This window comes from Kogia breviceps, chromosome 12 (assembly GCF_026419965.1).
Source record: "Kogia breviceps isolate mKogBre1 chromosome 12, mKogBre1 haplotype 1, whole genome shotgun sequence".
Lineage (NCBI taxonomy): Eukaryota > Metazoa > Chordata > Mammalia > Artiodactyla > Physeteridae > Kogia > Kogia breviceps.
Genome location: NC_081321.1, coordinates 9,057,205 through 9,070,814, shown reverse-complemented (window position 1 = coordinate 9,070,814; position 13,610 = coordinate 9,057,205). Strand labels below are relative to the sequence as shown.

The window sequence follows — 13,610 nt, the reverse complement described above, 5'->3', positions numbered from 1 at the left end:
CTTCTCTTGTTGCAGAGCACGGGCTCTAGGCGCACAGGCTTCAGTAGTTGTGGCACATGGGCTCAGTAGTTGTGGCTTGCAGGCTCTAGAGCACAGGCTCAGTAGTTGTGGCGCACGGGCTTAGTTGCTCCGCGGCATGTGGGATCTTTGCAGACCAGGGCTCGAACCCGTATCCCCTGCATTGGCAGGCGGACTCTTAACCACTGTGCCACCAGGGAAGCCCCCCACAGAGGATTTTAATCCAAGAAGCCAGGGATGTGAATCTATTTAGGGATCTAAGAGACTGCTAAAGTCATAAATAATGTTTACCTCAAATTAAGGACAACCAATGAATTTGCCATGGAGTCAGTCACCACTGTCAGTTTCTTACTTATTAGGAACATCTTACTAAATCTATAAAGTCTGTAACCCAAAAAGGTCCTCAAGGAGTTTGAGTTTTTAAAAAATAATATTTAAATTTATTATTTCTCATTTGGTCTCATGAAACACAAGCTGAGACTGCGGAAGTATCACTGTTTTTAGCTCTAGAAGCTCCTTTCCTTTACAATTACAGGTCAAGGGCTTCATTAGCCCAATCCTCGACTCGCAGCTGAGAAAAGCACAGGTCTGTGTGAACGGATAGGAGAGCACGTCTTACTAGTGCCAGGAGCAAGGAACCAAAGCTGAAGAACAGTCCGAGTCTCGACACCAGCACTTCGAACATATTCTGCGGGCAACGATGTTCTAACACACGGAAAGGGGGATGAGCACTGAGTGAGCTGGGCAGATTCTGGACGCAAGTCTGACGGATTTCGGCCTCTGCAGAACTCGGGAGGGAGAGGCCCCATTCTCTCCTTCAATCCTCTTCACAGAGCAGAGAGCAGAAATCAAGTCTCTATAAAAGAGATTAATGGCCTTTCCGTTTCTTCATTTTTCCTCCAGCCACCTTGTTCCTGACACCGATTGCACCCTCTGTATCATCGTTGTCCCCAGCAACCTCCCACGAGCGCTTCTTCTTCTCTCCATGCTCCCTTAACTCCTGCCACAAACAGAAAGGATGGGATTGAAAATGAATGACCGTCACTGAGAGTGACACATCCTGGTCTCTGCTCCCTAAAATCAAACACTAAGTAACTCCCTAACACCTCACATTAGCAAAGGAATAAGACCAAAATCCCAAGATACAAAAGTGTTAATCTTATTAGTAATCAAAGACAGGAAGATTAAAACAATAAGCTATTATTAGTATCCTGGCAAAGATTTAAGAGAATGGTAATACCTAGACCTGGTCAGGGTGTGGGGACAGTCACATATGCTGTCGCTCATCGTGTAAAAGTGCTTTAGCGTTTCTAGGGGGGGCAGTTTGACATTATGTAAGAATTCGAATTTTAACTGTGTATTCTCCTCCACCCAACAATTGATTCTACTTCTAGGAATTTATTCTAAGGAAACAAGACAAGTGTGCAAAGCTGTACATATCAGGATGTTCAACAGAGTTCTAGTTAAAATACAAAAAATTGGGAAAAGCATAATCACATCAACGTAAATCACATTATATATTCATGACAGAATTCTCTGTAGCCATCAAGAAATGAACACATGAGAATTCTAAGATGCTAGAGTCTAAGATATCAGTTTCTAAACTTGCAAGCAGTGCTATTTTTAAAAAACTGAATTCTCTCTCCTCAGATTACCAATTTTCAAAACATTGGAAAGTAATAAAATATACCTAATGCAAAGTCTAGAAGACCCGATTTGGTTTCCCTTGACGAGGCAGAAGGCAGTTAAGGACCTTACAACAACTCCAAGAGCTTACTCCTGCCACTGGTGTTTAGGAAAGTTTGGTAACTGAATCGATTCAGGGCTAAGACACAGCCTAGATGACACTTTTTGAATAAAGTTTAAAATGTGAAAAAAAAGAAGTGATCACATGAATCTCTGCTAGTTCAAACAGAAAAATGATATACACTTAAAGTCATATACAATTAGATAAAGTCTAATTACGGCTAAAGAAAGAAAAATAGCCAACTGTTCTCAATGGTTTTCTGTGGGGGGTGGCTTATGTGTTTCACTTACTATTTTAATCCTTTGTGTATTTTCTAAAAATGTTTCCCAATGCACATGTAGTATTTTTATAAACAAAAATACCCAACAAAGAATTCCATGTGTGCAGAAAAACAAAAACGAGTCCACACCTCAGCTACTCCGAAAGCACCCCATGGGCGAAGTGTCTTCAGCCCTCAGACCAGCCCTCCAGGGAGCAGACGGCACTTGGAAAGGCGCCCCTTTAGAACCTCCTCATCGCCACTCCTACCGCTACCGCTACTATCAGTAACTACGCTGTTTACATCAGCTTGATTGATGCTCATAAAACCCTGTATTCAAGGTGACTATTATCCCCAAGCTACAAATGAGGAACTGATTCTGAGAGGTTAGACACCTTGTCCAGGCTCAGAGGTCACAGCTGCACCTCCTGATGTCAAGTCTAAAGGTTTTCTTTTGCCTCATGTGAAACACGAACAGTGGCTGGGAATGTGGTCACTGTGGTCAGACTGAGTCCAAACCCTGACTCAACCATTTAGTTGTACAGTCGAAAGCAAATCACCTACATCTGCACTTCAGTATGCTCATCTTAGATCTGGAATAAAATATTCCAAGTTGAAGATTAACACAATAAAGTGTCTTGCATGTAAGTTAATTTCATTTGCTGGTGAGAAAATGCGTTGCATACCATTCGGGCAAATCTCTGGGCCTCAGTCACACGTTCTGTCAGCATCATAACCTCGTCATCCTGGGTTGGAAAGACAGGCAATTTCTTCCCAATTAAGTGTTCTATGCGCTGGAAGAGTTCCACGTCATATCTGAAAAATGAAAATTGCCATGGCTCTGGCTGGCTGACAATGCACATGTCTGTCTCTTCCAAAACTATGATGCAACAGGGGCCACAGTTTTCAACAATATCGAACCTATTATTCCTTTTCAGAATACTAACTAAATGCAATCTTCTGTGCACAGCCCAGCCGAAAACCACCCGACATATTCCTTACTCCCAGAAAAGCCCTGGGTACATAACAATTTGTTCCTTTGAAAACAAAATCAGAAATAGTTATTGTAATACTGTGAGCTGAGGGAATGGTCACTGTTCTCTGGCTCCAGCATTTAAAAGAAATAACAGGGGTTTTTTTGTGTGTGCTTCTATATGCCAAGTACTATACTGCACATACGTAGTACAGTATATGCTCTTTACATATACATCGCCAGTCTTCATTAAAACCCTGCTAGATCGGTATCATTATTTCTATTTTACAAACAATGAAGGCGGGATGAGGGAGGTTAAGTGACTGTTTCCGTCAGTGGTGAAGTCAGGTTGCAGGTCTGTCTGCCCCACAGTTCTGCTCTTTTCTCTACACTGCTCTGCCCCAAAGTCGGGTCACTTACTGTGTGACAAAGGTAATAGCCTTTCCAGAGCGCCCTGCTCGAGCTGTTCGACCTACTCGATGGATGTAATCCTGAAATGAAAACGGTAAGTAACTTTGAGTTAGCTGGAATATAAATTAAAAACTGTATGTAAATTCTTCCTGCAAACCTTTGAAAGAAAACAGATTTGTGTTGGAACGTGGAGAGATGAACTGGCAATCTGTTATAGAGATAAATCTACTTCACTTTTCTTATTCTCCTTACAGCACAAAACGGACCCCCTTTTTCCTTTCTTTTATAGAAAGGCAAATCTACAAAGCAAATCTCCATGGACATAGCACAGGCAGAGGAAAATGGCACTAGATCTAGAGGCAGACCTGGGTCACAGATCTGCTTTTCCCACCGACCAGTGACACAACTGTCTGCAAGTCCAGAACTTCTCTGAAGCCTGGTTTGTATCTATAAAACAGGGACACAAATACATGGCCAAACTCACACAGAGTTACGGTGAAAATCATGAGACAGAACCCTGTCTACAGCAGTTTAATACGAAGTCGAAACACACTAGTTGTTCTCAACTGGGGTCAGTTTCATCCTCCCCAGGGGACATTTGGAGATGTCTGGAAACATCTGGTTGTCATAATGTCACCTGTGAGTAGAAGCCAGGAATTCTGCTCACCATCCTACAATGCAAAGGACAGCCCCACAACGAAGAATTCCCAGACCAGGATGTTAACAGTACCGAGGCTGAGAAACCCTGGGATACACTGAGGACCACATGCTGCCATTTCTCATCAGCTAGACCAACAGGTGAGCGCGTGGTGTGTCTGCACCTCCGACGGTGAGCCTCTAACCCCTCTCCTGGGCTCCTTCATTCACATTCATTAATATCACATCCACAGGCATGTGCAAGATGAGGAGAATGAAAAGATCTAGGGCTTTCCCTATTTTTGACACTTAACTAATCAAGGACGCACACACACCAAAAAAACTCCAATACTGTAACTAAGGAAAGACAGAAAACATTCCATTAAGAAATACACTTTGGATACAATGGAATATTATTCAGCCATAAAAAAGAATGACACCTTTCTATTTGTGACAACATGGATAGACCTTGAGGGTATTCAGCTAAGTGAAATAAGTTACACAGAGACAAATACTGAGATCTCACTTATATGTGGAATCTAAAACAAAAACAAAAACAAAAAAAATTGAGCTCACAGATACAGAGAACAGATTTGGTGGTTTCCAGAGGCAGGGATGAGTGTGTGTGAAATGGGTGAAGGGGGTAAAAGGTACAAATTTCAGTTATAAAATAAATAAGTCATGGGGATGTAATGTACAACATGCTGACTAGAGTTAATAATACTGTACTGCATATTTGAAAGTTGCTAAGGGAAAAAGCTAAGGGAAAATTCTCATCATGAGAAAAGAAATGCATAATTATGAATGGTGACAGATGTTAACTAGACTTACTATGACCAATCTGCAATATATACAAATATTAAATCATTACATTTTACACCTGAAACTAATATAATGTTATATGTCAATTACATCTCAATTTAAAAAAAAAAAAAAGAAGAAAAGGAGGGAGAAGGAGGTGGGGGAGAGGGAGAGAAAGAGGAAAGGAGGGAGAAAAGGAGGAAGGGAAAGAAAGGACGGGAAGGGAAGGGAAGGGAAGGGAAGGGGAAAAGAAAAGAAAAGAAAAACACTTTGGGGCTAGAAAGTCAGGTCAGCAACAGGACTCACCTTGGAATGGGTAGGAATGTCAAAGTTAACAACTACATCCACATGAGGTATGTCCAAACCACGGCTTGCAACATCAGTTGCTAAAAGAATGGAACGAGCCTTTGCCTTAAATTTATTAAGGGATCCTAGTCGCTTGCTCTGAGACGATGAAAAGAAGAAATGGAAAGAATTTTAATCTTGAAAAACTTGGAATCCAAGACACACAAACTAGACACACTGAATAAATACAAGAACCAAGACAGAAATTTTTAAAAGGATGTTCCCCCCTTAGTCTGAACTAGGCTTCACAGGTCAAAAGGAAACATGGAAGCAATAAAAAGATATTTAAGACTAAAGCTAGAAAACACTATCATGAAACAGAGTTTGTTAAACATGACAGAAAGATAATTGGGAAATAACTTATTGAAAGTCTTTGGAGACGAGAGAGTCACTATTACCCTGAGGGCTGAATAAATCAACTCAACAGCTTCCATCCCAGACAACTACCTGTGGAATATTCTAATTTGAGCCTCTTGCTATCCTGAAAGGAGGAGGTAGCATCCAAAGCAACACTTCAATGCCCATAAAATCAGGACAACTATGGGAAGATGCATTAATGTCATGTGTTGCTACCGTAGAAATCTCCTGCTGCAAGGTTTAGCTTTCTCATGCCCCCAGTTCACCACTAATGATTCCAAAGAATAGTTACCTGACTCATCTGTCCATGGAGCGGAATGGCAGTGAATCCAAGATTTCGGAGGAGCAAAGCTGTCCTCTGAGTATTGTTACAGGTGCTGCAGAATATCATAAAGGAGTTTCCAGCCAATTCATTTAGAATATAAACCAGGTAGGTATCCTAAGTCACAAAGCCAAAACAATATATATAACTGAACCTGGAAGAAGGTTGCCATCCTGGGCATATAAATTATGTAAAAGACTAAGCCCATAGCTGCTTCTCAGTTACCCAGACCCCCAGCGGCCAGCTCTGCACTCCTTAACTGGCATTATCATTATCATCTCTGTGAACCATGAGTTTCACACACAGCCTGAAGCCAAGCACAAGGAGATCTGTACTCAGCAAGCACGCAAAGCCCTGACATCAAAGCACAAAACTAGGGTCCCCTGCCCATACAAAAGCCACATAATAAGCAGGCAAAAGAAAAACTACCTCAAGGATGGGGTTAGGAAGGGATTGTATCATGACTTCATTACTGTGGTTTAATATGTTGTGAATTCCCAGAATGTTTGACTTTATCAGTAATAAATGTAAGCACAGCATGAGCTCTAAAACAAACAGAAAGGACTCCAATCTGTAGCACAACTCTTTAGCTAATCAAGAGTTGACACATTTTCAGATGCCTTGGTGAAGAAGGAGAGGGAGAGGCAGGAATGATCAAAGCAAACACTTTACCTTGAACTTAGAAGGAATAAAAAGATAATATTGCTGTAACTTCTCAACCGTCTGGTATTTAGAGGAAACGGCACATTTCACAGGATTCTTCAGCGCTGCTCGCTGAAGTTTTTGCACCTGAAGAAAGGAAACCTAGAATAGTACGCCGATTCCCAGACACTCTATTTTTATTATTGTCACTGTGACTGTTTCTATTTATCAATTCTTATAAAGAAGAAAAGAGAAGTCCTAGAAAAGTTCACCTTCTTGGTCATTGTAGCAGAGAAGAGAAATGTTTTCCGATCTCGGGGAATCACTTTCAGGATCTTGTCAACCTAAGGCAGAAAGAGCAAAGGATACCAACATAACATTTAGACTGGACGCCTGCAAATGCCGCTTGTGAAGGAGAGAAGGGGTAACAAACTAAATACAGCACTGTGGGGATTTGGGGACTCAAAACTTTGATTCAGTTCAGCTAAAACTGACTGAATATTTACTGTTAGATACCATACCAGATGCTATCAAAAAATAATGCCAGTCAGAGAAAAGAACAGTTGAAATCAGCAGAGTAGAGCTAATCTAAGAGAAGAGTAAAGAATAAGCATTAATCAACTAAATAAGCTATGATGAATGGGTCATCAGAGAAGAGACGGAAGAGGCTGAAATCAAATGAAAAAGAAAATCTGGTTTTGGTATTTCTCATCTCTGAAATCAAAGTCAGTCTATAGGTATATGTATATGTGTGTGGTGTATATATATATATACATGTTTTTTGCCCAACTGTCTTTTTTAATTGAAGTATAGTTGATTTACAATGTTTCAGGTGTATAGCAAAGTGATTCAGTTACACATACACACATATTTACACTTTTTCAGATTCTTTTCCATTATAGGTTATTACAAGATATTGAATACAGTTCCCTGTGCTCTACAGCAGGTCCTTGTTGTTTACCTATTTTATATATAGTCGTGTGTGTATGTTAATCCCATAGTCCTAATTTATCCCTCGCCCCCCAAAGTTAGACTACATTTGAAAGAGGGTGCTGAGACTACTCACAATAGCCAAGAGAGGGAAGCCACCTAAGTGTCCATCAACAGAGGATGGATCAAGATGTGGCACTTATATACAGGAATGGAATACTACTCAGCCATAAAAAAGAATGAAATCATGCCATTTTGCAGCAACATGCATGGACCTAGAGACTGTCATACTAATAAGTGAAGTCAGACAGAGACAAATATCATATAATATCACTTATATGTGGAATCTAAAATATGATACAAATGAACTTAGTTACAAAACAGAAACACATTCACAGACATAGATAACAAACTTATGGTTACCAAAGGCGAAAGGAGGGAAGGATAAATTAGGAGTTTGTGTAGGTATATGTATACACACACACACACACACACATATATATATGTATATGTATACACACATATTTATATATGTATGTATAACTGAATCACTTCGCTGTATACCAGAAACACAACATTGTAAATTAACTATACTTCAGTAAAAACTTAATTAAATCTAATTTACTTTAAAAGCAACAAGGATATATTGTACAGCACAGGGAAATATAACCATTATTTTGTAATAATTTTAAATGGAGTATAATCTATAGAAATACTGAATCACTATGTTGTACACCTAAAAATAATATAATATTATAAATCAACTACCCTTCAATAAAAAAGAAAGAAAAAATAAAAGTAAAGAGGATGCTGAGGCACTGACAGTGTAAAGAGCGTCAAGAGTGAAAAAAGCAGCAGAGATGTTAAATTAACCAACAATGGTAAGTGCTCCACCAAAGCAGGTATGTAATGAACCAGATTCTGAACAGATTTTGAGATGCTCTAGGAAGAGGAAAGATGTTGAGAGCTCACCTCTGTCTCAAAATCCATATTCAATATTCGGTCTGCTTCATCCATGACCAAGTACTTGAGAGCCCTTAAGTTGAAACCTTTTGTATTTTCCAAGTGGTCAATCAGTCGACCAGGAGTTGCTAACAAGAAAAGTTGAGGAGAGAGGGCAATGTTTAAGAAAAAGGACAGAAAGAAAGTGACCACCGCCTCCCAACCAGAATTTCAGAAATTAAAAAAAAATTAACCAAAAAATTAAATCTATTCTTTGAACTCTTTCCGCACAAAGAAGTTACACCCAATATCAGTAGATTTTCTCCAATTCATCATCACCAGTGTCTTTTACCGTTGTCATTACTCACCTATTACTATATGTGGCTTTTTGGCCAGGGCCAGAGATTGAGACATTGAATCAATTCCACCTACAATCACAGCTACAGAAAGAAAAAGAATATTGAAAAGAGTTCCTTAATTTTTTTCCATAGTTCACTATAAAGCCAATGACACATTTCTACTTTCATTTTTCTTCCCTTACAACTTTCCCCGAAGCTAAAATACCAAATCAGCTCTTTAGGTCAATGAACTTATGTTAACAACACTTCCTTCCATTCACACTCATTTTCAACCTGTGAAGAAATTCTGAAGATTCCTTTCCTCTGGACACTTACCACATTGCACCCCAATAGAAGACCCCAGGGCTTCAAACTGCTCTGAGATCTGAAAGGCTAGCTCCCGAGTGGGGGTGAGAACTAAAGCAAACAAACGCTGGGGCGTCTCCAGCAGCACATTCAGAATGGGCAGAGCAAAGGCCCCTGTCTTCCCAGAGCCGGTTTCCGCTAGCCCAATAATATCACGACCTAGAAGACAAAGAAAACACCTAATAGCAAAGAAATGCTCTCTGCACCATCTCCACATTATTCCACAAGGGCCCAATGCTGGCACAAAGTAGACCGTGAATAAATATTTGATGAATTCAGGGGAGGGGGAGGTTGATGAGACAGAAGACACCGTCTCTGTCTTAAATTAGCTCAAAATCCAGGGGTGAAATACACAAACATATTCTAATATGATAGGTCCCTACACGATACAGTGAGAACAAAAAGGAATGAGCAACCTACTGCCAGGAGGAGTCAGGAAAGGTTAACAGAGGTGATGAGTAAATTAAATCTGGAAGTAAGCAAAGAAGGAAAGGAAGGGCAGTCCCGTAGGAGGAAAGACGCTTTAAAGAACACAGCATGGGGCTTCCCTGGTGGTGCAGTGGTTAAGAATCCGCCTGCCAATGCAGAGGACACGGGTTCGAGCCCTGGTCCGGGAAGATCCCAAATGCCATAGAGCAACTAAGCCCGTGCACTACAACTACTGAGCTTGTGCTCTAGAGCCCATGAGCCACAACTACTGAGCCTGCGCTCTAGAGCCCATGCTCCACAACAAGAGAAGCCACTGCAACGTGAAGCCTGTACACTGCAACGAAGAGTAGCCCCCGCTCTCCACAACTAGAGAAAGCCCGCGCACAGCAACGAAGACCCAACGCAGCAATCAATCAATCAATCAATCACAGCATGAGTTCAGAGAGGGAGAAGTACAACGTGGCCAGAACAGAAAAGTCAAGGGGGAAAGGGAGAAGAATAAGGAAACCCACAGCCATGCTAACGAGTTTTGACATCTTCCTGTAAGAGAGAGGAACTGAAGGATTTTAAGCAGGGAATATCATGACCAATGTTATTTGTTAAGAAGATAAACCCCAGGCCTGATGGCATAAGAAGGACCCAAGGAGCTTAACAGTACAGCCATTTACACTGCTCCTTCTGAAGGAAGAATGCCAAAGTAATACCCTAAGAATGGGTCCCCATGGTTTGTTACCACCAATCAAGCCATAACGGAGAAGATTTGGCAATCAATTTCCAAGCCAAGACCACCGCCTCTATGCTGGCTGCAGCCCCCTAAGTAGCTGAGCACTGGGACAGCACCCAGTGGGAAGCCTTCCTGTCGAGTAATGACTTCCACAGTTGACTGCTGAGGCTTCCTCACCTAGAGAATAACCCTGCAATGACCCCCTTTCCCTGAGGTAACCTGAATATGACTCTCTTCCCTACAACTTAAAATGAACTAAAGGGCAGAATGGGGTACACACAGGAAAATCAGAGCTCAGTTAGGGTACCAGGGGAGCTATGATGGTGGCCTGAATGGAGTCCAGCCGAAGTGAGAATTACAAAGTAAGGAAAGAGTCCTTGGAACCAGAGTTGGCACCACAGGCAACACCTGTGGTATTTGTGCCTTGTGTCTTTTTCACACCTTAATTCACTGGCAAGCATCCCTCGTACCAAGTTGAGCCATGTGGCTAAAAGGGTCTTGGTGCTCCAGCCAGATGTAAGGCCTGAGCCTCTGAGCTGGGAGAGCCGAGTTCAGGACACTGGAACACCAGAGACCTCCCAGCTCCACGTAGTATCAGTGAGACCTCTCCTAGAGATCTCCATCTCAACGCTAAGACACAGCTCCACTCAATGACCAGCAAGCTCCAGTGCTGGACACCCTATGCCAAACAACTAGCAAGACAGGAACACAACCCCACCCATTAGCAGACAGGCTGACTAAAATCATAGTAAGTTCACAGACACCCCAAAACACACCACCGGATGCAGACCTGCCCACCAGAAAGACAAGATCCAGCCTCATCCACCAGAACACAGGCACCAGTCCCCTCCACCAGGAAGCCTACACAACCCAGTGAACCAACCTCACTCACTGGGGTTAGACACCAAAAACAACGGGAACTACGTGCCTACAGCCCGTGAAAAGGAGACCCCAGAAAAAGTAAGTTAAGCAAAATGAGAAGACAGAGAAACACACAGCAGATGAAGGAGCAAGGTAAAAACCCACCAGACCTAGCGCACGAAGAGGAAATAGGCAGTCTACCTGAAAAACAATTCAGAATAATGATAGTAAAGATGATCCAAAATCTTGGAAATAGAATGGAGAAAATATACGAAATATTTAACAAAGATGTAGAAGAACTAAAGAGAAAACAAACGATGAACAACACAATAAATGAAATTAAAAATTCTCTAGAAGGAATCAATAGCAGAATAACTGAGGCAGAAGAACAGATAAGTGATCTGGAAGATAAAATAGTGGAAATAACTACCGCAGAGCAGAATAAAGAAAGAAAACAATTGAGGACAGTCTCAGAGACCTCTGGGACAACATTAAATGCACCAACATTCAAATAATAGGGGTCCCAGTAGAGGAAGAGAAAAAGGAAGGGACTGTGAAAATATTTGAAGAGATTATACTTGAAAACTTCCCAAATATGGGAGAGGAAATAGTCAATCAAGTCCAGGAAGCAGAGAGTCCCATACATGATAAATCCAAGGAGAAAAAAAATTCACCAAGACACATATTAATCAAACTATCAAAAATTAAATACAAAGAAAAAATATTAAAAGCAGTAAGGGAAAAGCCACAAATAACATACAAGGGAATCCCCATAGGGTTAACAGCTGATCTTTCAGCAGAAACTCTGCAAGCCAGAAGGGAGTGGCAGGACATATTAAAGTGATGAAAGGGAAAAACCTACAACCAATGCTACTCTACCCAGCAAGGAACTCATTCAGATTTGATGGAGAAATCAAAAGCTTTATATTCAAGCAAAAGTTAAGAGAACTGAGCACCAAGAAACCAGCTTTACAGCAAATGCTAAAGGAACTTCTCTAGCCAGGAAACACAAGAGAAGGAAAAGACCTACAATAACAAACCCAAAACAATTAAGAAAATGGTAACAGGAACACACATACTGATAATTACCTTAAATGTAAACAGATTAAATGCTCCAACTAAAAGACATAGACTGGCTGAATGGATACAAAAACAAGTCCCATATATATGCTGTCTACAAGAGACCTACTTCAGACCTAGAGACACATACAGACTGAAAGTGAGGGGATGGAAAAAGATATTCCATGCAAATGGAAATCAAAAGAAAGCTGGAGTAGCAATTCTCATATCAGACAAAATAGACTTTAAAATAAACACAAGAGACAAACAAGGACACTACATAATGATCAAGGCATCAATCCAAGAAGATATAACAACTGTGTAAGTATTTATGCACACAACACAGGAGCACCTCAATACATAAGGCTAATGCTAACAGCGATAAAAGGGGAAATCGACAGTAACACAGTAATAGTAGGGGACTTTAACACCCCACTTTCACCAATGGACAGATCAACCAAAATGAAAATAAATAAGGAAACACAAGCTTTAAATGATACACTAAACAAGAGGGACTTAATTGATATTTATATAACATTCCATCCAAAATCAACAGAATACACTTTCTTCTCAAGTGCTCATGGAACATTCTCCAGGAGAGATCATATCTTAAGTCACAAATCAAGCCTTGGTAAATTTAAGAAAATTGAAATCGTATCTTTTCTGACCACAATGCTATGAGACTAGATATCAATTACAGAAAAATAACTATAAAAAATAAGAACACATGGAGGCTAAAAAATAGGCTATTAAATAACCAAGAGATCACTGAAGAAATCAAAGAGGAAATCAAAAAATACCTAGAAACAAATGACAATGAAAACACGACAGACCAAAACCGATGGGATGCAGCAAAAGCAGTTCTAAGAGTAAAGTTTATAGCAATACAATCCAACCTCAAGAAACAAGAAAAATCTCAAATAAACAACCTAACCTTACACCTAGAGCATTTAGAGAAAGAAGAACAAAAACACCCCCAAAGGTAGCAGAAGGAAAGAAATCATAAAGATCAGACCAGAAATAAATGAAACAGAAGTGAAGTAAATGATAGCAAAGATCAATAAAACTAAAAGCTGGTTCTTTGAGAAGATAAACAAAATTGATAAACCATTAGCCAGACTCATCAAGAAAAAAAGGGAGAAGACTCAAATCCACAGAATTAGAAATGAAAAAGGAGGACTAACAAGTGACACTGCAGAAATGCAAAGGATCAGGACAGATTACTGCAAGCAACTATATGCCAATAAAATGGACAACCTGGAAGAAATGGACAAATTCTTAGAAAAGCACAACTTTCTGAGACTGAACCAGGAAGAAAGAGAAACTATGAACAGACCAAACACAAGCACTGAACTTGAAACTGTGATTTAAAATCTTCCAACAAACAAAAGCCCAGAACCAGATGGCTTCACAGGCGAATTCTATCAAACATTTAGAGAAGAGCTAACAC

The 13,610-nt window shown here is 40.5% G+C and overlaps 1 protein-coding gene across 1 annotated transcript in view; it reads right to left on the bottom strand.

Moving 5' to 3' along the window:
- Positions 1-435: 435 nt before the first annotated feature.
- DDX47 (DEAD-box helicase 47) overlaps positions 436-13,610 on the bottom strand; it is an 89,940-nt gene continuing 76,765 nt past the window's right edge. Inside the window, exons 5-14 of the mRNA XM_059082643.2 lie at positions 9,058-9,246; positions 8,752-8,823; positions 8,414-8,532; positions 6,784-6,855; positions 6,542-6,658; positions 5,840-5,986; positions 5,152-5,289; positions 3,418-3,488; positions 2,711-2,840; positions 436-1,018 (exon numbers count right to left, since the gene is read on the bottom strand). Of these exons, the coding sequence (XP_058938626.2) occupies positions 887-1,018; positions 2,711-2,840; positions 3,418-3,488; positions 5,152-5,289; positions 5,840-5,986; positions 6,542-6,658; positions 6,784-6,855; positions 8,414-8,532; positions 8,752-8,823; positions 9,058-9,246 (1,187 nt within the window). The 3' untranslated portion in view covers positions 436-886. The remainder of the gene's footprint in view (positions 1,019-2,710; positions 2,841-3,417; positions 3,489-5,151; positions 5,290-5,839; positions 5,987-6,541; positions 6,659-6,783; positions 6,856-8,413; positions 8,533-8,751; positions 8,824-9,057; positions 9,247-13,610) is intronic.